We start from the raw sequence: 25,452 nt of genomic DNA on the forward strand, positions 1-25,452 counted from the left end.
ATGGACACACTTGTTGTTCTGTCTTTTTTTGGATTATCACTTTGTCACCCAGCCTGGAGTGCAGTGGTGCGATCTCAATCTCGGCGCACTGCAGACTCTGCCTCCCGGGCTCCAGTGATTCTCCCACCTCAGCCTCCTGCGTAGCTGGGATTACAGGCACACGCCACCAAGCCTGGCTAGTGTTTATATTTTTAGTAGAGATCGGGTTTTGCCATGTTGGTCCAGCTGGTCTCGAACTCCTGACCTCAGGTGATCCACCTGCCTCAGCCTCCCAAAGTGCTGGGATTACAGCCATGAGCCAGTGCACCCAGTCTTCCCAGGTGGTTTTGTGTGTATTTTGGAGGTCCTTTTTTCAATGCAAAAATATATATATTTTATGAAATGAGATTATACTCAAGGTTGTTCAACTTGTTCTTTTCATTTCTCAAGAGATTGTGGCTTTCGGTTGTCACTTGTCGTGAAAATCTGCCTCATCCTTTGTAAGAACAATGCAGTATCTGTCCTGTGGTCTTTTGCATTTCTGGGCATTAGCATGTGGCTCTCCCAGCACGTCCTGCCAGAGTTTACATTCACCAGTGAATAGGACCCCATGTCTCAGTGTAAGTCTGTGTTCTACAGTCTTTTATTCAAGAGCTGATTCAGAAGAGCTGGCACGCCAGGTGAACAGTTTTCTTCCAGAAGCCCCAGCTCTGCCCAGGAAAGGTGCTTCCATGGCTGCACCAACCCTTGGGGCTGCCAGCCTTAGGGCCTAGACTGGCAGGCAGCAGTTTTGGAAAATGAACTTGAGTCCCCAGTTTTCCTGGCACAGGGTGAAATCACCAGAAATGATTTTATTATCTGTTGCTGCACCCCAGCCCCAGGAACAGAGAGGGGCCCCTAGGAGGTCCCCGTGGCCTGGCAGTAATTGGCCTTTCCCCTCACAGGAGTGCTACCTGGAGGGCGACCAGACGAGCCTGTACCACGCAGCCAAGGGGCTGATGACCCTGCAAGCTCTGTACGGAACGATCCCCCAGATCTTCGGGAAAGGAGAATGCGCTCGGGTGAGAACCAGCTGCTTTCTGGTGGCAAAGGAGGGGCCCTTCACACCCCGAAAGGGAGCAGGAACGGGAAGCTCCTTACACACAAATTCAGTTGATCCTAATTATTTACGAATACTGTACTCGTGAATTTGCCACCTCATTAAAATGCACTTATAGGGCCGGGCTCGGTGGCTCACGCCTGTAATCCCAGCACTTTGGGAGGCCGAGGCGGGTGGAACACGAGGTCAAGAGATCGAGACCATCCTGGTCAACATGGTGAAACTCCGTCTCTACTAAAAATACAAAAAATTAGCTGGGCATGGTGGTGCACGCCTGTAATCCCAGCTACTCAGGAGGCTGAGGCAGGAGAATTGCCTGAACCCAGGAGGCGGAGGTTGCAGTGAGCCGAGATAGCGCCATTGCACTCCAGCCTGGGTAACAAGAGCGAAACTCCGTCTCAAAAAAAAAAAAAATACACTTATAACCCTCCACGTCAGTATTCTGGGTGCTTTTATGGGTGGGCACAGTGGTGAGTTTGAGTAACCAATTGCGCATGTTCCCATCTGAGGCAGTGTGACACTCCACTTTCCCATTTCAGCTCTCAGACTGCCAGCAAGTGTCCTTTTCACAGTGTCACTGTCATGTTTTTCACACGTTTGTACATTTTTTGGTGATTTCACTGTTTAAAATGGCCCCCAGTCGTAGGGCTGAGGTGCAGTCTGGTGTCCTGAGCACAGGAAGGCTGTGATATGCCTGGCAGAGACATTACATGTGTCAGAGATGCTTCGTTCAGGCACAAGTCACAGAGCTGGGACTGTGAGTTCAAGGTGAATGATCAACAGTGATGTTAACTCAGGCATCTTTAAGCAGAAACACATATAAAACTGGGTTCTATGTTGATCATTTCACAAAAACGTTGAGACCAGAGGCTCACCTAACTGCATTTCCCCCAGGAACAGTGGTCCCATCTTCACTAATTTAGTGTTTACAGTGACTTCATAGAACATAACTACTGCAAATCCCAAGAATAGACTGACCTGATTTTATGCCTCATTGGCAAATGGCAGCTCGCTGGGCGCCAGTGTTGGGATGGGTGTCGGCAGCAAGGCGCTTTTCTAGAGCTGCTTATTCCTTAGCAATGCACTCTTCCACAGTTTTCTCCGTTTTTTCCTTTTTTGATTGTGTTTCTGGTTTTAGACGAATTTTAAAATCTGCTCGTTCCCAGGAGGACCCCACCTCATCCAATGTTTTGTTTCCAGCAAGTGGCCAATATGATGATCAGGATGAAGAGAGAGTTTACAGGAAGCCAGAATTCAATATTTCCTGTTTTTGATAATCTCTTGTTGCTTGATCGGAATGTGGATTTATTAACGCCCCTTGCCACTCAGCTAACGTATGAAGGACTCATTGATGAAATTTATGGCATTCAGAACAGTAAGTACGTGATGTCTGTTTCCACTAATAGGTAATATGAGAAGAATATCTTTTGTGGAGGCTACTGTTTGTATATTGGACACTTAAGCCTATTTGAAGTCAGAGATCCAATTTTAATGACGATTTCAAAGTGTAGATTAATACAGACCTTTTTGTAAACCATTTGGCAACATATAAAACTTTTCTAACCCTTGGCTCAAGAAAACCCAAAGCCTAAGAATGTCCTTTGAGGGATCATCCCAAAAAAGGGGATCAGTGAGATTTGCATAAAAATTTCAATTTCCAGGCTGGGTGTGGTGGCACACGCCTGTAATCCCAGCACTTTGGGAGGCCAAGGTAGGCAGATCATGAGGTTGGGAGTTTGAGACCAGCTGGTCAACATAGCGAAACCCTGTCTTTATGAAAAATAATAAAAATTAGCCAGGCATGGTGGTGTGTACCTATAGTCCCAGCTACTTGGGAGGCTGAGGCAGGAGAATCACTTGAACCCAGGAGGTGGAGGTTGTGGTTAGCTGAGATGGCACCACTGCACTCCATCCTGGGCAACAGAGTGAGACTCCACCTCAAAAAAAAAATTTTTTTCAATTTCCATTTTCTTACCAGAATTTTCCAAACAATCTCAGTGGTGGAGTACATTATAAAATATTATGGAACCAGCTGGGCATGGTGGCACACACCTGTAATCCCAGCACTTTAGGAGGCCAAGGTAGGTGGATCACTTGAGGTCAGGAATTTGAGACCAGCCTGGCCCACATGGTGAGACCCGTCTCTAAAAAAAATACAAAAAATTAGCCGGGCATGGTGGTGTGTGCCTGTAATCCCAGCTACTTGGGAGGCTGAGGTGGGAGAATTGCTTGAACCTGGAGGCAGAGGTTGCAATAAGCTGAGATAGTACCACTGCCCTACAGCCTGGGTGACAGAGCGACACTTTGTCTCAAAAAACAAAGAAATTATGGAAACATCAAAATAATAATTGTGGAACATAAAAAGTTGCATAGGCATGCTTTTTCCAATTCGAAATTATTATATATTTGTATGTGTATGTATTTGTGTTCCAAACTATATTTATAATAGATAAAAAAATAACAGAATACCTTAAGAAAGGGAAATAACTGGAGGCAGACTAACCAGATCACGCCTCCAGAGGGTCGGTTTTCAGAAAGCTGCTTGCTTTACATATAAATCAGAGAACCCTTGAAACAATGAAAGTACTGACTTTGACTTTCAGACACTGGGATTCAGTGACCTCTGAGCAAACTGCAGTTGTCGGTGACACAAGAGTTGGCAGCAATTTAGTGCCCAGGCCCTTCTTTGTCCCCTGTGGGCCGAGGCAACAGGTCTCCGCGCAGAGGGCACTGGCGTATGGGATGCACGCATCTTTGCGGAAGGCTGTGGAAGCAGTGGCGTTTGTGCTGGGTTTGGAAAGAAGCAGAGTTTAGACGGGGGTCCTGCAGCAGCGGCAGGCGGCATCACACAAAAAGTCATGATGAGCCAAGCAGCGTGCTTGAGTGGAGCACACGACTGGGGAAATATTTTAGAGAAACGGCTGGTACAGAAGGTTGAGGCCACTTGATGGAAGACTTGGGTGGCTGGCTAGAGCTTGGGCTTGGTGGGTGGTTTGGTGACAGTCACAAGCATTTTGGTTTGGTTGGTCTTGGCCTACGTGATATTTTCTGTCAGCTTTAAAATGTGATACATTTTAAGTAATGATCCTGAGTTTTGCCATAACTTGAAAAATACTGGAAGCACTGGCAAGAGGCCATGCTCCCACTGGGTGGCTGAGACCCAGTATCCAGAGCTCCCTGCCTCACCACAGACCCCCACACCTGTCTCAGCCTGCCTTCTTCCCTCATCTGCATAGTCCCCAGCCTCTATTGCCATCCTGAATGAAGTCACAGGGCTCCAAGGAAAGGCCCGAGGGGAGGGATGCGTAAGGAAGATGGGGCTGGGCACAGTGGCTCACGCCTGTAACCCCAGCACTTTGGGAGGCCAAGGCAGGCAGATCACTTGAGGGGAGGAGTTTGAGGCAGACACACACACACACACACACACACACAGCTGGATTTGGTGGCACATACCTGTAGTACCAGCTACTCAGGAGGGTGAAGCATGAGAATCGCTTGAATTCAGGAGGCGGAAGTTGCAGTGAGCCAAGATCATGCCACTACACTCCAGCCTGGGCGACAGAGTAAGACTCTGTCTCAAAAAAAAAAAACCAAGGTGAAAAATTGAAAAAACATTTAAAAAAAGATAGGCCTAAAATTCAGAGGGAAAACAGACTCATGGTTGCCAGGACTGCAGGAAGGAGATGGGGAGTGACTGCTTATTGGCTATAGGGCTTCCCTTTGGGATAAAAAAAACTCTGGAACTAGAGACTGGCTGTGGTCCTACCATGTTGTGTATGTACTAAGTGCTACTGGTTCGTTCATTGTAAAACAAAGTGGTAATTTTTGTATGATGTGCAATTTACCACAAGAATGAATGAGTGCATGACCTGGGTGAGGGAATGGAGAGAGAGACATGAACGGGTGTTTCTACACACGCCTCCGTAAGGTCTTTTATAAGATTGTAAAAAGTCTTTTTATTATTATTATTGTTATTTGTCAAAAAAATGGCTACTACTTTGTAAAACTCTATTTATTGACAGAGGAATTCATTTCAGGAGAACCCTCCACTGGGTCATGGGTGGAAATGAGAGAAACGGGGTGGTCCCAGAGTGTGTGCCACCCAGGAAGACATGAAAGGAGTGCTCTGCAGTTGAGGATGGGGAGTGGCACAGGGGAAAGGGGGCTGGGAGTTGGCCCAAGGGACAGCTATGTAGGACAGGTGAGAGGTAGGTCGGAGGGAGTTTTCTAAGAAGACAGTATGTTTAAATTCCCAGCCTCCTTGTAGCAAGTTTTTTTGTAATATAAGTCAAACATTGATTAAGAAAAAAGTTGGAAAAATAGAAGAAAACATAGATCCCTTATTATCTTCCAGCCCTACCCTGTGGACCTATGGCCCCAAACCTTGGGAAAACCACTGTTAATTTTGTGGTGTATTTCCTTACTGTCTTTTTTCCCCCTTGTGTAGTTTATTTTAATGAATGAAAAATGGAATCAGGTTGTACAAATAGTTTCAAACCTGAGTTTTGATTTGGTAAGCTAATGAGCATTTTCCTAGCATATGCATTCGTTAAAATCCACAATATAGATTGGGCGCAGTGGCTCACGCCTGTAATCCCAGCACTTTGGGAGGCCAAGGCAGGCAGATCACCAGAGGTCAGGAGTTCGAGACCAGCCTGACCAACATGGTGAAACCCTGTCTCTACTAAATACAAACAAAAATTAGCCGGGTGTGGTGGTGTGCACCTGTAATCTCAGCTACTCAGGAGGCTGAGTCAGGAGAATTGCTTGAACCCAGGAGGCAGAGGTTGCAGTAAGCTAAGATCATGCCATTGCACTCCAGCCTGGGCAACAAGAGTGAAACTCCTCCGTCTCACCACAAAAAAATAATAAATAAATAAATCCACAGTACATTTAAACCCTAGTTGACAGAGTCATTCCTCTAATGTTGGGCATTTTAGGTTTTTTCCTGTGTGTGTCATTATAAAAACATCTATGTATGTAAGTGGGGTTTTTGTTGTTTTTGTTTTTTGTTTATTTGTTTAGATGGGTTTCACCATGTTGCCCAGGCTGGTCTTGAACTCTTGAGCTCAAGCAGTTTGCCCTCCTCAGCCTCCCAAATTGCTGGGATTACAGGTGTGAGCCACCGTGCCCAGCCAATGTTGTTGTTTTTGAGACAGAGTCTCACTCGGTCGCCCAGGCTAGAGAACAGTGGCGTGATCATACCCCACTATTGCCTTGACCTTTTCGGCTCAAGCAGTCCTTCCACCTCGGCCCCCCAAGCAGCTGGGATTATAGGAATGCTCCACCAGGCCCAGCTAACTTTTCAAGTTTTTTTTTTTTTTTTTTTTTTTTTTTGAGACGGAGTTTCGCTCTTGATACCCAGGCTGGAGTGCAATGGCGTGATCTCGGCTCACCGCAACCTCCGCCTCCTGGGTTCAGGCAATTCTCCTGCCTCAGCCTCCTGAGTAGCTGGGATTACAGGCACGCGCCACCATGCCCAGCTAATTTTTTGTATTTTTAGTAGAGACGGGGTTTCACCATGTTGACCAGGATGGTCTCGATCTCTTGACCTCGTGATCCACCCGCCTCGGCCTCCCAAAGTGCTGGGATTACAGGCTTGAGCCACCGCGCCCGGCCACTTTTCAAGTTTTTATAGAGACCGGGTCTCCCTATGTTTTCCCAGCTGGTCTTGAACTAGGTTCAAGAGATCCTCCCAGGCCAGGTGTGATGGCTCACACCTCTAATCGCACCACTTTGGGAGGCTGAAGCAGATAGATCACTTGAAGTCAGGCATTTGAGACCACCCTGGCCAACATGGTGAAACCCCATCTCTACTAAAAATGCAAAAATTAGCCAGACATGGTGGTGTGCACCTGTAATCCCAGCTACCTGGGAGGCTGAAGCAGGAGAACTGCTTGAACCTGGGAGGCCAAGGTTGCAGTAAGCCAAGATCACACGGCTGTACTCCAGCCTGGGTGACAGAGCGAGACTCTGTCTCAGTTAAAAAAAAAAAAAAGTGGCCGGGTGTGGTGGCTCATGCCTGTAATCCCAGCACTTTGGTAGCCTGAGGTGGGCAGATCACCTGAGGTTAGGAGTTCAAGACCAGCCTGGCCAACATGGTGAAACCCCATCGCTACTAAAAATACAAAAATTAGCCAGGCAAGGTGACAGAGCAAGACTCTGTCTCAAATAAATAAAATAAAATAAAATATAAAGAGATCCTCCCACTTTAGCCTCTCAAAGTGCTGGGGTTAGAGGCGTGAGCCACCATGCCCAGCCTATGTAAGATTTTTTTTATATATCAGATTATTTTCTTTCCCTGGATTACCTGATGCAGGATTTTGGGGTGAAACACTTGGTACGTGTTGCCAAATTGCTTTACTGCAGAGTTACACCAGCTGCATGCCATCAGCAGTTCATGAGCACATGTTGGGTGTTCCAGGGAAATAGGGACTCACTTGGCTTGGCAGGAGCAGAGTAGAAAGAAGGAGATTAAAGTTACTTCGCAGAGGAAGTGGATACCATGCTATTTTGGAGAAATATGTGAGAAATATATTTTATATCATGAGATAGAGTGAGAATCAGTGAGTAATGTATTTTACATCATGACCCAGTACATACATACATGTATACATATGTGCATGTGAAACTGAAACAAAAGTTAAAAAAAAAACCGAAGCCACCGCTAGCTTCTCTAATGTCATGTGATCAGCTTTTGTATTTTCTGCTCTGTGCTGTTTTGGGTACTGTTGTTTTCTTTTTGTTTTTAAGATGCTACTTGCAACCCACCAGTTTGATTTCATGATCCACTGATGGACCATGATCTACAATTTGAAAAAACACAGAGAGACACTAGGGAGATCCTTGTAAGCTTTCTGAGTGGAAAAGTGACCTACTCTCTGAATAAGTTCAGGAAGTGGACATTACTGCATGTGGTTTACGTAAATGCCCCAAAGATAATTGGAACTGTGGTGTCAATGTTAGTCACTACTTCCTGTACTTTGATCATGGAACATCGAAAGCTCAGAGCTGTGTGTCGTTTGCCATCTTTCGCTGTCTCCCGAGCTGGAAACTGTTTTGTGCTTGGGCGCTTGATTGGTTCTTCCAGTCATTGCACACAGGTGCTTATTCCCTTCCATTGCCGTTCAGGTTATGTGAAATTACCTCCAGAGAAATTTGCACCTAAGAAACAGGGCGATGGTGGTAAGGACCTCCCCACAGAAGCAAAGAAGCTGCAGCTGAATTCTGCAGAGGAGCTCTATGCTGAGATCCGAGATAAGAACTTCAATGCAGTGGGCTCTGTGCTCAGCAAGAAAGCAAAAGTCATCTCTGCAGCATTTGAGGTGAGGCAAGTTTGGGGTGTCATTCTGAAACTCTGGATCTCAGGTACATGCCCATCCCAGAGGGGAATGAATAAAAGCTCCAAAAATACAGAACCATTAAGCTGGGCTTCGGTGCAACTTTTCTCATCTTCAGTAACTACAAATTCCGTATTGGAAGATCCAAGGTTTTCTTTCATTTAAACTTTCTCACACCCATGTGGTATAAAGCGCTTTTTGCGTGGGGGGTAGATGGAGGCACAGGTGTTTGCAGTTTACAGACTTCCATCATAAACATTTGCTTTACCATCTTTTAAATTATTTCCTGCCTCGCTTAAGAGGAAGCCATCTGTACTATAAATAAAAGTTCCTCTCTAATAGAACTTGTGGTTCATGCTGCAAACTCAAGTTTAGCCAGTGTGACTGTGGCAGGGGACCCCAGCACGTGTGATGAGTGATAATGAGACTGAAATCCCCAGCAACCCAGGGCTTTTAAATTGGGGGCTTAATTCTCACCTTTCTGCCTCCTCTTGCCCATTCACTAGCTTATTTTTGCTCAGGCTCCTTTTTGAAACATGGGAATTCAACAAGATGGTAAACTCTGAATATTTAGACTTTAGAAACATAAATTGGAAGTTTTTGAGAATGAATTTTTCATTGAGTATGTAGTTCCAGATTTTTTTTTTTGAGACAGGGTCTCACTCTGTCACCCAGGATGGAGGCAGTGGTACAATCACGGCCTACTACAGCTGCTACCTCCCAGGCTCAAGCAATCCTCCCACCTCAGCCTCCGGAGTAGCTGGGACCATAGGAACATGCCATCATGCCCGGCTAAGTTTTTTGGTTTTTGTTTTTTTTTTGTAGAGACGGGGTCTCCCTGTGTTTTCCAGGCTGACTTGGAACTCGGCCATGTAATTCCAGATTTTATCTTTCTTAGGAATTATATTCATTAATTGATTTTCATATTTCTGAAGTTACTTTGGTTTAAGTTACTACATTTTGCCAAAAAATATCATCACCAAGCTAGGTTCGCTTTGTTCATAGACTATACTCAAGACTAAGGTTCAGGCCAGGCACACTGGCTCCCACCTGTCATCCCAGCACTTCAGAGGCTGAGGCAGGAGGATCACTTGAGCCCGGAAGTTCTGGACCAGCCTGGGCAACACAGCAAGACACCGTCTCTACAAAACAACTTCTTCTTCTTTTTTTTTTTTTTTAACTAGCTGAACACAGTGGCATGTGCCTGTAATCCCAGCGACTCGGGAGGCTCAGGTGGGAGCCTAGGATTTGGAGGCTGCAGTGAGCTGTGATGGTGCCACTGCACTCCAGCCTCGCCGACAGAGAGAGACCCTGTCTCAAAATCAAAGACAAGACTGAGGTTCAACAGAAAAAACGGTGTTTTGTTTTTTTTTTTTCTATTACATAGGAAAGTTTTCCTCTTTATGGTACCCTCTAAATATTTTTTGTCTTCGTTTTTTACTCAGAAATTTGTATGATTTATGTAAACTGTCTTTCACCAATACCCGGATGCCCACAAAATACTGACACAGTGTGTGAGCTGGTACACTGGAAGAGGGATACTGAGGCATCTGCTTCTCTAAAGAAGTGCTAATTCGGGAGACAGGCACCGTGAGCTCTATATTTCAGTGACATGTACTTTTCTGTTTTTCTGTATAATGTTGGAGCTGTGTTTCGCCCGATTTATTTGTTGTCCATTCTGCCTTTCATATTAATATAAATGAAACATCCTCTGAACAATACAAAAAACAGAGCACTTAAAAATAAAATATCAGCCAGGCGTGGTGGCTCACACCTGTAATCCTAACACTTTGGGAGGCCAAGGTGGGTGGATCACTTAAGGTCAGGAGTTTGAGACCAGCCTGATCAATACAGTAAAACCCGATCTCTACTAAAAGTACAACAATTAGCTGGGCGTGGTGGCAGGCACCTGTAATCCCAGCTACTCAGGAGGCTGAGGCAGGAGAATCACTTGAATCCTGGAGGGAGAGGTTCCAGTGAGCCGAGATAGCACCACTGCACTCCAGCCTGGGTGACAGAGCAAGACTCCCTGTCAAAAACATAAATAAAATAAATGAACACATAAATAAACTGTCTTCCCTGCCTGAGGCGCTGCTGTCTTGTTTCTTTCAGGAAAGACACAACGCAAAGACCGTGGGGGAGATCAAGCAGTTTGTTTCCCAGTTGCCGCACATGCAGGCAGCAAGGGGCTCGCTGGCAAACCATACCTCGATTGCAGAATTGATCAAAGATGTCACTAGTGAGTATCCCTTGTAATGGTGGTTTCCACCTGGGGCTACTAGCACACACGGCGTTTTACACCTAGGTCATCAACACCACGATGCCTCCTTGGGAGACAGCTCTGTCTTAATACCATGTTCCCTGTATTAACTAAGTATATGTATGTTAATAGTTAAGAATGTTCCAGGCTGGGCATGGTGGCTCACACCTGTAATCCCAGCACTTTGGGAGGCTGAGGTGGGCAGATCACTTGAGTCCAGGACTTCAAGACCAGCCTGGGCAACATGGTGAAACTGCACCTCTACCAAAAATACAAAAATTAGCTGGGTGTGGTGGCACATGCCTGTAGTCTCAGCTACTCAGGAATCTGAGACATGAGAATCACTTGAACCCTGGAAGTGGAGGTTGCAGTGAGCTGAGATTACATCACTGCACTCCAGCCTGGGTGAGCAAGACTCCATTTCAAAAAAAAAAAAAAGAATGTTCCATTTGTTAACTCAGTTTTTTTCATTATCATTTATATGAAAAATATTTGGAATGTAGATAAGAGAAAAAAATTTTAAGTTTGACATCATAATTTGAGATAGTTAATTTTTTTAATATAGCTTTTTTCTTTTTACTTTTTTATTTTGAGACTGAGTTTCACTCTTGTTGCCCAGGCTGGAGTGCAGTGGTGCGATCTGGGCTCACCACAACCTCCGCCTCCTGGGTTCAAGTGATTCTCCTGCCTCAGCCTCCCAAGTAGCTGGGATTACAGGCACGCACCACCATGCCCAGATAATTTTGTATTTTTGGTCGAGATGGGGTTTCACCATGTTGGTCAGGTTGGTCTTGAATTCCCGACCTCAGGTGATCCACCTGCCTCAGCCTCCCAAAGTGCCGGGATTACAGGCGTGAAGCACGCGCCTGGCTGCTTGTTTCCTTTTTGAAGGATTACTTAATTGGCGCAGCGTGATTTTTTGTTGTTGCTGCTGTTCTTTCCTTGAAGACTCTATGCAGAATTGGTACAGAGAGTATATGTTGAGTATTTTGAAAGAGCTCAGAAGATGTCTATTAAAGCAGACATGAGTTTGTTCATTACAACACAGGGCTGTAAAAGCTGAGTAGGAGATTGTTTCATGAAGTATACTTCGAACCTTAACTAAAACACAGTGTTGGAAAATCACTCCTTTGTTTTCCTGTTAGTAGAAGTGGAAACCAGTTGAAATTGGGTGGAACCTAATGATGAAAATGAAATGCTCTTGAGGAATTAGCTTTTATTGATACTGACGCTCATTCTGGGATCTGTACTGAAATCCTAAGGATACAAAGGAGGGCCGTTGTCAACTCTATCTCAGTGTAACTTAGGAGTACAGAGGCCTAGGGTTTTTCATGTTTCCTAGAAGATTTTCTTCAGATGATGACTTGAATTTATTGCTTGCTTGCTTTTTTTGCATGATGTCTGGTTTCTTTCTTTCTTTTTGAGACAGTGTCTTGCTCTGTTGCCCAGGCTAGAATGCAGTGGCATGATCTTAGCTCACTGTAACCTCTGCCTCCCAGGTTCAAGTGATTCTCGCCTCAGCCTCCTGAGTAGCTGGAACTACAGGTGTGCGCCACCACAGCTGGCTAATTTTTATATTTTTGGTAGAGGTGGGGTTTGGCTGGCCGGGCGCGGTGGCTCACGCCTGTAATCCCAGCACTTTGGGAGGCCGAGATGGGTGGATCACCTGAGGTCAGGAGTTCGAGACCAGACTGGCCAACATGGTGACATCCCATCTCTATTAAAAAAAAGAAAAACAGGCCGGGCGCGGTGGCTCAAGCCTGTAATCCCAGCACTTTGGGAGGCCGAGGCGGGTGGATCACGAGGTCAAGAGATCGAGACCATCCTGGTCAACATGGTGAAACCCCGTCTCTACTAATACAAAAAAAAAAAAATTAGCTGGGCACGGTGGCGCGTGCCTGTAATCCCAGCTACTCAGGAGGCTGAGGCAGGAGAATTGTCTGAACCCAGGAGGCGGAGATTGCGGTGAGCCGAGATCGCGCCATTGTGCTCCAGCCTGGGTATCAAGAGCGAAACTCCGTCTCAAAAAAAAAAAAAAAAAGAAAAAAGAAAAACAAACAAACAAAAAAAAGAGATGGGGTTTGGCCATGTTGGTCAGGCTGGTCTTGAACTCCTGACCTGAAGTGATCCACCCCCGCCTCAGCCTCCCAAAGTTCTGAGATTACAGGTTTGAGCTACCATGCCCAGCCACCTGTCTAGTTTCTGAGCCATGCTCTGTGTATAAAAGCATGCCACTCCAGTAAATTAACATTTAATTTCTAAGTTGCAAATTTGCTAATTAATTCATTTTAGCTTCTGAAGACTTCTTTGATAAATTAACCGTGGAACAGGAGTTTATGTCTGGAATAGACACCGATAAGGTATGTGGACAAAAAATCCTCTTTAACAAGTAATTAAAAGTTTATTAAACATCAGATTCTAGCCAGAAAAGCAACTGCTTTGATTCCCATGCCTTGCCTAAATTTTTTTTTTTTTGAGGCAGAGTCTCTGTTTCCCAGGCTGGAGTGCAGTGGCACGATCTCAGCGCACTGCAACCTCTGCCTCCCGGGTTCAAGTGATTCTCCTGCCTCAGCCTCTCGAGTAGCTGGGATTACAGGCATGTGCCACCACACCTGGCTTTTTTTTTTTTTTTTTTTTTTTTCTATCTCCAGTAATGATGGTATAAGCAAATTTTTGTATTTTTAGTAGAGACGGGGTTTTACCATTTTGGCCAGGCTGGTCTCAAACTCCTGACTTTAGGTGATCTGCCCGTCTCGGCCTCCCAAAGTGCTGGGATTACAGGCGTGAGCCTCTGCGCCCAGCCGCCTAAATATTTTTAAAAACAAATACAAAATGTGCAAGTGTAGATTTTATCATGTAACAGATGTTTGTCGTTATTCTGTGCAAGACTCTTTCTGCCATACATGGCAAGATGAGACCTAGCCCCTGAAATCAAATATTTTTAAATTAAGGTATTGGCTTTTTTGAGAGAGTTTCTTACATAATTCCTTTAAATATCTAGCTCTGGTAACAAATTTTAAATTAACTTTTATGAAAATTCCTAACATTAAACAATTACTGATAGTTTTTGCTAGATAAATTGTTGATATTATTGAAATGGACTAGGCATCTGGTAGCCTCTTAGAAGCGTGTCCTTAGAGACAGATGGGTCCAGACAGACATGTGGAGTGACCAATTGTATTCTCAGTGGCCTTGGGCTCCAGTGACTTGGCCTAATCACTTGGGGGGGGGTGTGTATGTGTGTACGTGCACGCGCGCTAGCCTAGGTGTGCATGTGGCTGGGGCTAGGAGAGCTATTTCAGGGAGGAGTTAGGGATTGTGAAAAAATAACTCATTTTCCCACATATCTCCTTTATTGGACTTTGAAAAATAATAGTAAACATCAAGTTCTTTTAAGTTCCCAAACCGGGCATTTTGTGTGTGTGTGTGTGTGTGTGTGTGTACACGTACGTGCGTGTGTGTGTGTGTGTATATATATATGTATATGTATGCTACTTTATTTCTAGGTCAACAATTACATTGAGGATTGTATTGCCCAAAAGCACTCATTGATCAAGGTATTAAGACTAGTTTGCCTCCAATCCGTGTGTAATAGTGGGCTCAAACAAAAAGTTTTGGATTATTACAAAAGAGAGATTCTCCAGGTAAGTATATTTTTAAATTATTAATTTGCCAAGGGGGACAGCATCTTTTTAAAAAATACTTCATTGGCCAGGCACAGTGGCTTACGCCTGTAATCCCAGCACTTTTGGAGGGTGAAGCAGGTAGATCACTTGAGGTCAGGGGTTCAAGACCAGCCTGGCCAACATGGTGAAACCCTGTCTCTACTAAAAATACAAAAATTAGCCAGGCGTGATGGTGTGCACCTGTAGTCCCAGCGATTTGGGAGGCTGAGCCAGAAGAATCACTTGAACTCAGGAGGCGGAGGTTACAGTGTGCCAAGATCACACCACTGCACTCCAGGCTGGGTGACACAGTGAGACTCTGTCTCAAAAAATAATAAAAAATAAAATTTTTTTAAAAATAAAAAATTCAAAGCTTCCATTTCGGTATATTGTTACCGGTTTTTTAAATTTTTTAACACCTAGAGAAATTGGTCTTGGAAACCATCGTTGCTTATTGTATTTGTGTGATAATAGCTAACAGGCTGGGCACAGTGGCTCACCCCTGTAATCCCACTATTTTGTGGGACAGAGGCAGGAGGATTCTGGAGGCCAAGACCAGCCTGGGCAACATAGCTTTTTTCACAGAAAGTAAAAAATAATGATAGCTAACATTTATTGAGCATCTACTCTATGCTAGGGCCTACTGGAAAAGCTTTATGTGCATTCGTTTAATCTTCACAACATTGTACCTTGTTAACTGTAGTTAACAACAACAGCAACAACAAATCTTCACAACCACCCTGTGAGTTAGACACTGTTATCGTCCCAGTTTTATGGATGAAAAACTGAGGCACAGACTAGTTTAGGTAACTCACCCAAGGTTACCTGGCTGGTAAGTGGCACAGCCAGTGGTAAAACCCAGGCAATTTGGGTGTAGCGCCCATGTTCTTAACTTGGCAATTATACAGTGGAGGAAAAGAACTTTCTGCCAATTTCTGATAACAGTTGCTTAGCAGGTTTACTTAAAGTAAGCCTGTGTTACTTTGTAATAAGGAAGAGCCCACTCTTATTTAAAAAAATTCTCCCCTTTGTTTGAAAATGACTCAGGTAGTATTTATTTGCGATTACCAGGCACAGTTAAGTACATTTTTATTAAAATTGAGTGCTTATTAATTTTTTTGTTTTTGTCTTTTTTCAAGTTATACATTCTTGTATAAGAGTCAAATAATGCAGAAGTACGTGGAACAAAATGTGAACATCCCCTGTACCCACATTTCCCTCCCCAGGTGTGACTAGTGTCAGCAATCTGGTTTGCTTCCTTCCAAACCATTCTTTGCATTTATAGACAGAGAATCTTTCCATACACAGACTTCAGAGTGCGATTGGCTGGATCCTTCAGCTCTACTCTTCACTAACTGTGTGACCTTAGGCAGGTTATTGAAACATCTCTGTAAAATGAAGATAATAATGATACCTACATCATGGGGTTAGAGCCAGGATGACTGAGTTAATGTATAAAAGTGCTTAGACCAGAACGGGGCCCAGCTCATCGAAAATATTACATAAATGTTGGCTACTTTTTAAAATTTTTTTTTTTTTTGAGACAGTGTCTCACCCTGTTGCCCAGGCTGGAGTGCAGTGGCACAATCTTGGCTCACTGTAATCTCTGCCTCCTGGGTTCAACCCATTCTTCTGCCTCAGTCTCCCGAGTAGCTGGCATTACAGGTACCTGCCACCAGGCCCAGCTAATTTTTGTATCGTTAGTAGAAATGGGGTTTCACCATGTTGACCAGGCTGGTCTCAAACTCCTGACCTCAAGTAATCTGCCCGCCTCAATGCTGGGATTACAGGCGTGAGCTACTGTGTCCAGATCTTGGCAACTTTTTTTTGTTTTTTTGAGATGGAGCCTCACTCTGTTGCCCAGGCTGGAGTGCAGTGGCATGATCTTGTCTCATTGCAACTTCTACTTCTAGGGTTCAGGCTATTCTCCTGCCTCAGCCTTCTGAGTAGCTAGGACTATAGGCACACGCCACCATGCCTGGCTTATTTTTGTATTTTCAGTAGAGATGCAATTTCACCGTATTAGTCAGGCTGGTCTTGAACTTCTGACCTCATGATCCACCCGCCTCGACCTCCCAAAGTGCTTGGATTACAGGTGTGAGCCACCATGCCCGGCCCTTGGCTACTTTTAAAAAATAGAAATAGGCCAGGCGCGGTGGTTCACGCCTGTAATCCCAGCACTTTGGGAGGCTGAGGCGGGTGGATCACGAGGTCAAGAGATCGAGACCATCCTGGTCAACAAGGTGAAACCCCGTCTCTACTAAAAATACAAAAAACTAGCTGCGCATGGTGATGCATGCCTGTAATCCCAGCTACTCAGGAGGCTGAGGCAGGAGAATTGCCTGAACCCAGGAGGCGGAGGTTGCGGTGAGCCGAGATCGCGCCATTGCACTTCAGCCTGGGTAACAAGAGTGAAACTCCATCTCAAAAAAAAAAAAAAAAATAGAAATAATATCCTAATCTACACAATATTTTTTACTGTTTTTAATATATCCTGGAGAGCTTTCTTATCAGGATGTATAGATATGCCTTATTCTCTTTTAGAGCTAATTATATTCAGTATATAAATACACTATCATTTATTTGATGCTCACTTAGGTTGGGTCCATAAATTCTGACTTTAAAGTAAAAATTTTCAATTTCTCTTTGGAACTGCTAATTAACAGTAGCAGGTGAAGCAGTTTTAGGGCAGGTTTCATCCCTCCACCCTGTCCTCTGTGCCTGTCCACTGGCATTGCTGGACTTCGGTAGCACGTCCTGCAGTACAAACCAGATTGATTTGTTGGAAGTGCCCTTCTTTGAAAATTGCAGAAATCCTTTTCCTGATCTGACATCAAGGCCAAATGACTTCCCTTGCAGACATACGGCTATGAGCACATATTGACCTTACATAACCTGGAGAAGGCTGGCCTGCTGAAACCACAGACAGGGGGCAGAAACAATTACCCGACTATTCGGAAAACATTACGCCTCTGGATGGATGATGTCAATGAGCAGGTATGCCACACTTACCTCATCTCAGCTTAGTGACTGGTTAGATCATCCACATGACAACATATGCTTCTGAACCTACACATCTGCCTTACTTTCTAAAAACAGTTTTCTAATGTTTTTGAAAAAGTAATGTATTCATGTATGGTATCTATCAGAATCCCAGTAGGAAACAGAGAATACATTTAAACTGGGGAGTTTCTAGAGAGTTTAATAAAGATGTGGGCCGAGCACAGTGGCTCATGCCTATAATCCCAGCACTTTGGGAGGCTGAGGCGGGCAGATCACTTGAGCTGAGGAATTCGAGACCAGCCTGGCCAACGTGGTGAAACACCATCTCTACTATACATACAAAAATTAGCTGGGCGTCATGGTGCACGTCTATAATCCCAGCTACTTGAGGGGGTGAGGCAGGAGAATCGCTTGAACCCAGGAGGTGGAGGCTGCAGTGAGCTCAGATTGCTCTACTGCAATCCAGCCTGGGCAACAGAGCGAGACTCTCTCTCAAAAAAAAAAAAAAAAAAAAAAAAAATGGGGTCAGGTGCAGTGACTCATGCCAGTAACCCCAGTATATTGGGAGGCTGAAGCATTCAGATTGCTTGAGTCTAGTAGTTTGAGACCAGCCTGGCCAACATGGTGAAACCCTGTCTCTACCAAAAAATACAAAAGTGATCCTCCAAAAAATGCAAAAAAGTACAGATGGTGAAGCATGTACCTGTAGTCCCAGCTACTGGACTCGGGAGGTTATGGTAGAAGGATCACTTGAGCCTGGGAGGTAGATGCTGCAGTGAGCTGAGATTGCACCACTGCACTCCAGCTTGGGCAACAGAATGAGACCCTGTCTCAAATTTAAAAAAAGCTATGCAAAAGCAGGGCCGTCAGGATCAAGTGAGCTTCCTTCCACAGTTCACTCAGAGGCAGCCACTGTGGCCAGTTTTTTATCTATCCTTCCAGAAAGATTCTATGCATATACAAACATTTTTACACAAAGTGCATATTCTCTACTGTTGGTCTCCAAAGTGGGGTGCACTTTGCTTTACAATTATTATTTATTCTAATGTGTCTAAATTTCAGTCTTTTTTGGTTTTTCATAAGGGACTTTATTAGGCTGCCTCTTGCAACAAAAGCTCATAACTAGACAGTTTCCTCTGTCAGGAGCAAAACTGGATGATTGTTTTTCCCAGTGGGAAAATAGAGATCCCTAATGTGTATCATGTGCATCATGTACATATTAGTTCAGCTGTCTTCACTGTTCTGACCTTTCTGTCTCTGGACTCACCCACCACTTAACAAAAGGATCTTGAAGAGTCTTCTTTGGTCTTCCCCTTCTTTTTAATTTTTCTAAATTGCTACATAGTGGTTTTGAGGCTATACCTTATTTAATGATTTAACAGATTCCAGTTGATAGAAATTCTGGTTGTTTCCAGTCTTTGCTATTACATGCAGTGTTGCAGTAAATATGTTTATACTTTGGTCTATTATCTTTTGTTCTGCAAGCAACTCTGTAGAATTAATGCCTAAAAGTAGAATTGCTAAGTTCAGAGGTAATTGCACATCGTTGCTCAGCTAGGGAGTGCCAAGTTCCACCCCCACAAGAAGTCTCCTGCTGGCTGGACGTGGTGGCTCACACCTGTAATCCCAACACACTGGGAGGCCGAGGCGGGTGGATCACCTGAGGTCAGGAGTTCAAGACCAGCCTGGCCAACATGGTGAAACCCCATCTCTACTAAAAATACAAAAAATTAGCCAGTAGTGGTGGTCCACACCTGTGATCCCAGCTACTTGGGAGGCTGAGGCAGGAGAATTGCTTAAACTTGGGAGGCCAAGGTTGCAGTGAGCTGAGATTGAACCACTGCACTCCAGCCTGGGTGACAGAGCCAGACTCTGTCTCAAAAAAAAAAAAGAAGTTTCATGTCAGACCAAATAACAGTTTTTCATCTGTACCTAGAGGTACTTTGAGTGGCTTTTCAAGATTTGAGTCAAAAGTGAAGCTCTGGCTGCTAAAATTGAGCCCCGCTGGGGTGGATTAGAACAGGGCATGGCAGGGGTGGCAGCTGTATATCTGTCTTTAAATCCAAATCAAATAATTTTGGATTACCCAAAAGGCCACAGTCAGGTAACTCTAATCTGTATTAACAGGCTTTTGTTCTTTAAATCTCACAGAACCCCACGGACATATCCTATGTGTACAGTGGCTATGCCCCGCTCAGCGTGCGGCTGGCTCAGCTGCTTTCCCGGCCTGGCTGGCGGAGCATCGAGGAGGTCCTCCGCATCCTCCCAGGGCCCCATTTTGAGGAGAGGCAGCCACTGCCCACAGGACTGCAGAAGAAACGTAAGTCCCAGTTCAGCATCTACAGATAATTATGTACTGTCAGTGTGGTTTTCAGGTATTGTACAGTTGGCTTTGTAAAATACTTGGTAAAGCACATAGGAGCCGGAATTAAATATACCTCTTTTGTTCATTGCTATTGTATATAGTAAGCACTAGAATCAGACTATTCCCTGAGGGGTAACAGCTTTCAACCTCTGTGTTGAGAATCTCAGGAGTTAGAAAAAACATTAAGATTAAAATCAGTGTTCCTGGGTTTCAGATAAACTGTCTGGATGAAGACTCTTGTTTATTATGAATGATAAAATGTTTGAAGGGGTGGGAAGAGAAGCACCACTAATAAATAGTTTTTAATTCTGAAATTTTACATTTTAGGTCAACCGGGAGAAAACCGAGTCACTCTGGTGTTTTTCCTCGGGGGCGTAACCTTTGCTGAAATTGCTGCCCTGCGATTTCTTTCCCAGTTGGAAGATGGAGGTACAGAATATGTCATTGCCACCACTAAACTAATGAATGGGACCAGTTGGATAGAGGCTCTGATGGAAAAACCTTTCTAGGGTGTTCAGAAGAGACCTAACAAGTGTACTGCAGAGTAAACTGCCTCATTGAAGAAGTTGCTGAAAGGAAGTAAAACCACATAGAAGAAACATGGGATTACAGAATATAACCTGAGGTCAGCTCCTTAACTTACACTGATGTTTACTCCTTTCTCCTTCTCTTTTGTATTCCTTTTTTTGTGTGGTGGGGGGATGGAGTTTTGCTCTGTCACCCAGGCTGGAGTGCAGTGGCGTGATCTCACCTCACTGCAACCTCCGCCTCCTGGGTTCAAGCGATTCTCCTGCCTCAGCCTCCTGAGTAGCTGGTACTACATGCATGCGACACCACGCCTGACTAATTTTTGTATTTTTAGTAGAGATGGTGTTTCATCATGTTGGCTAGGCTGGTCTCAAACTCCTGACCTCGTGATCCACTCACCTCAGCCTCCCAAAGTGCTCAGATTACAGGCATGAGCCTCTGTGCCCAGCTTCAAAGACACTTTCTTAGCACACACATTATTAACTCCAGACACAGCAGTGGTGGATGGCTCCATTGTTGTTTCCATTTTCTCTTCTGTCCATCATGGGCCCACCATCCAGCTGATCCCACAGTGAGCAGGGGCAGCTCTTGCCTCTTCAGCCTCTGGCCACTTCGTCTCCATGGTAACTGCCACGTGTACTTTTCTAGCAGTTTGTGACCACTCCGTACCCAGCTGAAAACACTCTGTTTCAGCCCCCTCTCCGGTGAACTCAACGTTCTCCAGTTGTATCTCTTGATGATCTTGGAGACCAGCAGTCACAGCTGCTGCTACTCATGCAGGAAACTGTTCAGCCTGTGGTGGAGAGCAGGGGTGTTGGAGGAGAAGTTGGAAATCTGTGTGTTCCCTGCCTCTGAGCTGCTCCATCTCAGCTTCTGGAGGAGTTGAGGCACCAATAAGGGCACTAAGGTTGGTGACTTCACTGCCCTTGCCCAAGCCTCCAGCAAAATTAGCTGGTCCCCTGCTCTGCTGGATCCCAGCCAGCTGTGGTTTTGGTTGTTACTTAGTAACCACACTTTTCCCCACCTTTTTCATTAGTGGAGTGTTTGTTTGTTTTTTCCAGACAGAGTCATGCCCTTGCCCAGGCTAGAGTGCAGTGGTGCGATCTCGGCTCACTGCAACCTCCAGCTTCCGGGTTCAGACAATTCTCATGCCTCAGCCTCCAATGTAGCTTGGATTATAGATGTGCGCCACCACACCAGGCTAATTTTTTATACTTTTAGTAGAGATGGGTTTTCACCATGTTGGCCAGGCTGGTCTCAAACTCCTGACCTCAAGTGATCCACCCGCCTCAGCTTCCCAAAGTGCTGGGAGTACAGGCATGAGCCACTGTACCCGGACCATTAGTGGAGTTCTGATGGGCACCGTAAATGTTATTAATGAAAGAGAAATTCTGTATACTTTAAAAAATCTCTTTAGTAAAAGAATGAAGGGTGGCAGAGATAATATTTGAAAGATTTGTTTCTCATGGAATTAATTTGGCCTTGACATTCAGTATTTGGGAAATGTCTTTAAGAAAACCATTCTTGTTTTAGAAAATCCTTTTTCAAATGCTTGTTATCCCAGGGAGATTAGTTTATACCTTCCACCTCAGGCAGTCATCAGCTGCTTTAGAGAATGAAATCTACCCTGCCCCTCTATGTTTTGGCTCCTGGGGCTCAATTCAAGTCTGTTCAAGTCTCCCTGGCTGGGGATTCTGTCCTGTGAACAGATACTCAGTTGTAGTGTCATGTGTCTGCATTCACTCATATGCTTGCTTGCTCAGAACATAGCTAGGTCAGCTCCTAAAAATGCATTCAGCAGAAGACTTTAAAACATCAATTGCTTCATTTGTATCCAAATAGAAAGTGGCAGATAATTATATATTGTACGCCTTTGTGTAAGTTCATTTAATACTTGAAGCAGTCTTTGTCGCAAAAGAGTGTGCCCTTACCGAGAAAGGATATGTGAACGGTACAGTTATTGTCGGAGAGAGTGGATTGTTTACATCGTGTCTGCACTTTTGTCTAGTTGGGTAGACAGTTCTACACCAGCAGCCCCCTTACTAAAGAAGTCTACATAGACACTGTTTTGTGTCAGTGTTGAATTCTAGCCAACAGAGAATTAAGTATTTGTTAATTGTGGAGCAAAAGAGTAATGGTGAAAGAGGGATGATTTAAAACAGCACATGTAATTCTCAGAGAAAGCTGGGACAGTCACATTGTGAGTTCTATTCCATTCAGATCTTTCCTCACTGGAAATGGATTATGATTAAGCATATCCTGGTCTGTCTTGTTCTCAGTTGTTGAATAAAGACCAGCCTGTCACCAGGAGGAAGTGTTTGTATTGAGCAGAGTTTAATTCAAGAAGAAATTTTTTTTGAGACGAGGTCTTACTCTGTTGGCCAGGCTGCAGTGCAGTGGCACAATCATAGCTCACCTCAGCCTCGAAATCCTGGGCTCAAGCAGTCCTCTTGCCTCAGTCTTATGAGCAGCTGGGACTATAGGAATGCACCCAGCTATTTTTTTTTTTTTTTCCTGTGACAGGGTCTATGTTGCTCAAATTACTGGCCTCAAGAGAAATAATTTTTTTTCTTTTTTATTAAATGTATTATCTTTTTAATTTTCTGTAGAGACAATCTCACTATGTTGGCCAGGGTGGTCTCAAACTCCTAGCTTCAAGCAGTCCTCCTGCCTCAGCCCCCGCAAAGTGTTGGGATTACAGGTGTGAGCCACCACACCAGCTGAAAGACTCTTTCTAAAATATCAAAATGAACTGAATGTCTAAAGCAGACAGTAAGAAGGACTCTGATAAAGAGGGACTATGATAAAGATCGTGAGGCACAGAAATGCAGACATCATGTAGACAATCTTCTTTGGACTGTGAATTTACTGTAGAGTCTGACATATTCAATCATATGGTTTAATATGACATCCCATAGAAAATAGAGGATACTTTTTTGTCAGACAACAGAAGCAAAAGGCAGTTATTTAAAATTTCTCAGATTCTTTTTATTTCTAAATGGATTAGTGTGAATTTCCAGCCACATAGTGTTTCTTAGCTTCAGTTACTCTGTTGCTGTGAAACACCCAAAATCAGGTGGTAACAAGAGGCTACAAAGGCTAGAACGTGTAACTGCCTGGAGACATCCATTTGGAGGATGTGAGAGTTAAAAGGGAACAGAATCAGGCCTATTTTTAATAGCTTGTCTGGTTCATCCATTATTTTGGCGTGGGGGACGGTATAAATCTCAGCTGTACTCCGTTTCCAGTAGGTAGGACACGGAAGATGACCAGTTCTCGGGGGTAGTAATTACTACTCACTGGCTTCCTGAGCAGCTTGATAATGTTCTGCTCCTGTTTTCAGCCTCCCTGTGGCCAAGGCAATAATTTGATAATAAGAGATCCTGATTAAATTAAGGAGCCATTTGCTTCTGGATGATGATGTTGATAAAAGAGTTGATGTCCACACTGCCTGCTCTTTCAAAGGTCAAAAAACAGTCTTGAAGTAAAAACTGCAACAAGCAAAATAATCGGAAGTAGCTTAGTTTGTGTTTTCGTTTCCTTTGTTGTTGCATCTGGGAAAGTGTTCATTGCAGAAATCGTCACTGGCTCCTTTTGCCTCACCTTTGGAGGAGGTGAAATTGGAAGTGTCACATTGGAAAGATGCCTGCCTGTATAATGAGTCTGTAAGCTGCGAAATTCTTTGTAAATTGGAATCAAGCACTTGGGAGATTTCGGTCACCTAAGCTTGGTTCTCACACGCCTGCATGCTTATATTTGCATGTTTTTTAAGACAACAGCTTTTGTTTTAGTTGGGCGGTCAAGTGACCACTGGTGCAGTGGTTCTTCTGGTGCCCAGACTCGGAGGAGATGGGACTGCTCTCCATGTGTCAGAAACGAAACTACTGGCACTCTAACCCCTTACAGTATTGAGAAAAACACAAGACAAGAAGGGGCTTGAAATACCCACTAGTGTACCACCTGCTCAGCCCATCTAGGTCTGTGAAACAACAGCTGAGCCCTGTGGGCTGTGGTGGCAAGGGCAGAGGGTGGGCAGGGTTGCCAGCGCCCCGCCTGGGCTGGGAACGCCTGTGCGCAGCTCCCTGAGAGCTCAGGGACCATGCGGAGGTTGTAATTGGTCTCTAGACCACACCTAGTTGCTGAGTGCCGCTGCTTGAAAATCTCAGTTCTGCCGAGATCGCGGAGTACACACAAGCTACATTTGGGCACCAGAGCAGACAGGGAACCGCGGAGCTTCTGGGTGGAAGAGTCTGGAAACTTTGCCAAGTAAGTGAGATGGGAGAGAGGGAAGCCAGTGCCTGGCACTGCGGGGAGTGGCTGGGCAGGGCAGCAGTGGCGGTGCGGTAGGGTTCCTACTGTCTGATGAGCTGGTATGGGGTTCTTACTGTCTGATGCCGTCTCTGGTGGAAGTTAGCAGCGCGGGGGCAGATGCATAGAGCACGGTAGGGGAGGCGAGCCCAGGATCGGATTGATGCCCACCCACCACCTGGCACCCTGCAGTCCTGGCTGGCCAGGAGACAAGTATGCTGGACCACAAAGCGAAGATCCTCCAACTCTGCTGCTGGCAAGCCTTGGGGCCAGGGAACTCACAGAAGGGCAGGTTTGGGCCTGTGCCTTCCTCCTGCCCATATGGGTCTCTCTCCCCTTCCCCTTCCAACCAGGGCTGCAGCTGGGGCTGCAGCTTGAGTGACGGGAAAAGAAAGCTTTACTCTACCAGCCCATTAGCGGCACAAACAGTATTAAAAATGCAGGAGGTGGTGGGAAGAGAGGGCCGGGAGGAAGACTTGTGCAGCAGTGAGGCGCGGGGAAGAGCCGGGTTCTGCCTCCTCAGCCTAGATCAGAGCCGAAGAACGAGGGCAGTTTCGGTTGAGAAAGAGTCTCCAGTGTAACCAAGAAGCGAGCTTCCAGGAGGCTGCTGGGGAGGCTGGTACTGTGGGCTTCCCTAGCCTTCGTTTGATGTTTCGAGGGCCAGGACCTCGTGTGTTCCCGTCCGCCCCTCTGGACGGCGCCAGCCCTGCAAGCTGCCGACCGTCCCGGGGCTCCCGCGCAGCGCGATGCCGGCCTCGTCCACCGTCCACGTGTTGCAGCTGCTGCGGGAGCTGCTCGCCTTCGTGCTCTTCAGCTACACGGTGCTCATCGGGGCGCTGCTGCTGGCCGGCTGGACCACCTACTTCCTGGTGCTGAAGTGACAGCGCCGCCGCCGCGCCCCGCCC

The 25,452-nt window shown here is 45.2% G+C and overlaps 2 protein-coding genes across 4 annotated transcripts in view; both read left to right on the forward strand.

Moving 5' to 3' along the window:
• Positions 1 to 23,754, forward strand: part of VPS33A (VPS33A core subunit of CORVET and HOPS complexes) — a 32,100-nt gene extending 8,346 nt beyond the window's left edge. The window contains exons 5-13 of one of the 3 annotated variants that reach the window (XM_012476931.3): positions 924 to 1,040; positions 2,279 to 2,453; positions 8,210 to 8,403; positions 10,531 to 10,657; positions 12,971 to 13,038; positions 14,185 to 14,322; positions 17,203 to 17,340; positions 19,498 to 19,666; positions 20,039 to 23,754. In XM_012476931.3, coding sequence (XP_012332354.1) covers positions 924 to 1,040; positions 2,279 to 2,453; positions 8,210 to 8,403; positions 10,531 to 10,657; positions 12,971 to 13,038; positions 14,185 to 14,322; positions 17,203 to 17,340; positions 19,498 to 19,666; positions 20,039 to 20,220 — 1,308 coding nt within the window. In that variant the 3' untranslated portion in view covers positions 20,221 to 23,754. The remainder of the gene's footprint in view (positions 1 to 923; positions 1,041 to 2,278; positions 2,454 to 8,209; positions 8,404 to 10,530; positions 10,658 to 12,970; positions 13,039 to 14,184; positions 14,323 to 17,202; positions 17,341 to 19,497; positions 19,667 to 20,038) is intronic. The other 2 variants (XM_012476934.3, XM_064379657.1) reach the window with 2 other exon arrangements.
• Positions 23,755 to 25,293: 1,539 nt separating this feature from the next.
• Positions 25,294 to 25,428, forward strand: LOC135276250 (uncharacterized). The gene has a single exon (XM_064379658.1). It carries the CDS (start codon positions 25,294 to 25,296, stop codon positions 25,426 to 25,428), a length of 135 nt encoding a protein of 44 aa, XP_064235728.1.
• The last annotated feature ends 24 nt before the right edge of the window (positions 25,429 to 25,452 follow it).

This window comes from Aotus nancymaae, unplaced genomic scaffold (assembly GCF_030222135.1).
Source record: "Aotus nancymaae isolate 86718 unplaced genomic scaffold, 86718_ANA_hifiasm-v0.15.2.pri h1tg000021l, whole genome shotgun sequence".
Taxonomy (NCBI): domain Eukaryota; kingdom Metazoa; phylum Chordata; class Mammalia; order Primates; family Aotidae; genus Aotus; species Aotus nancymaae.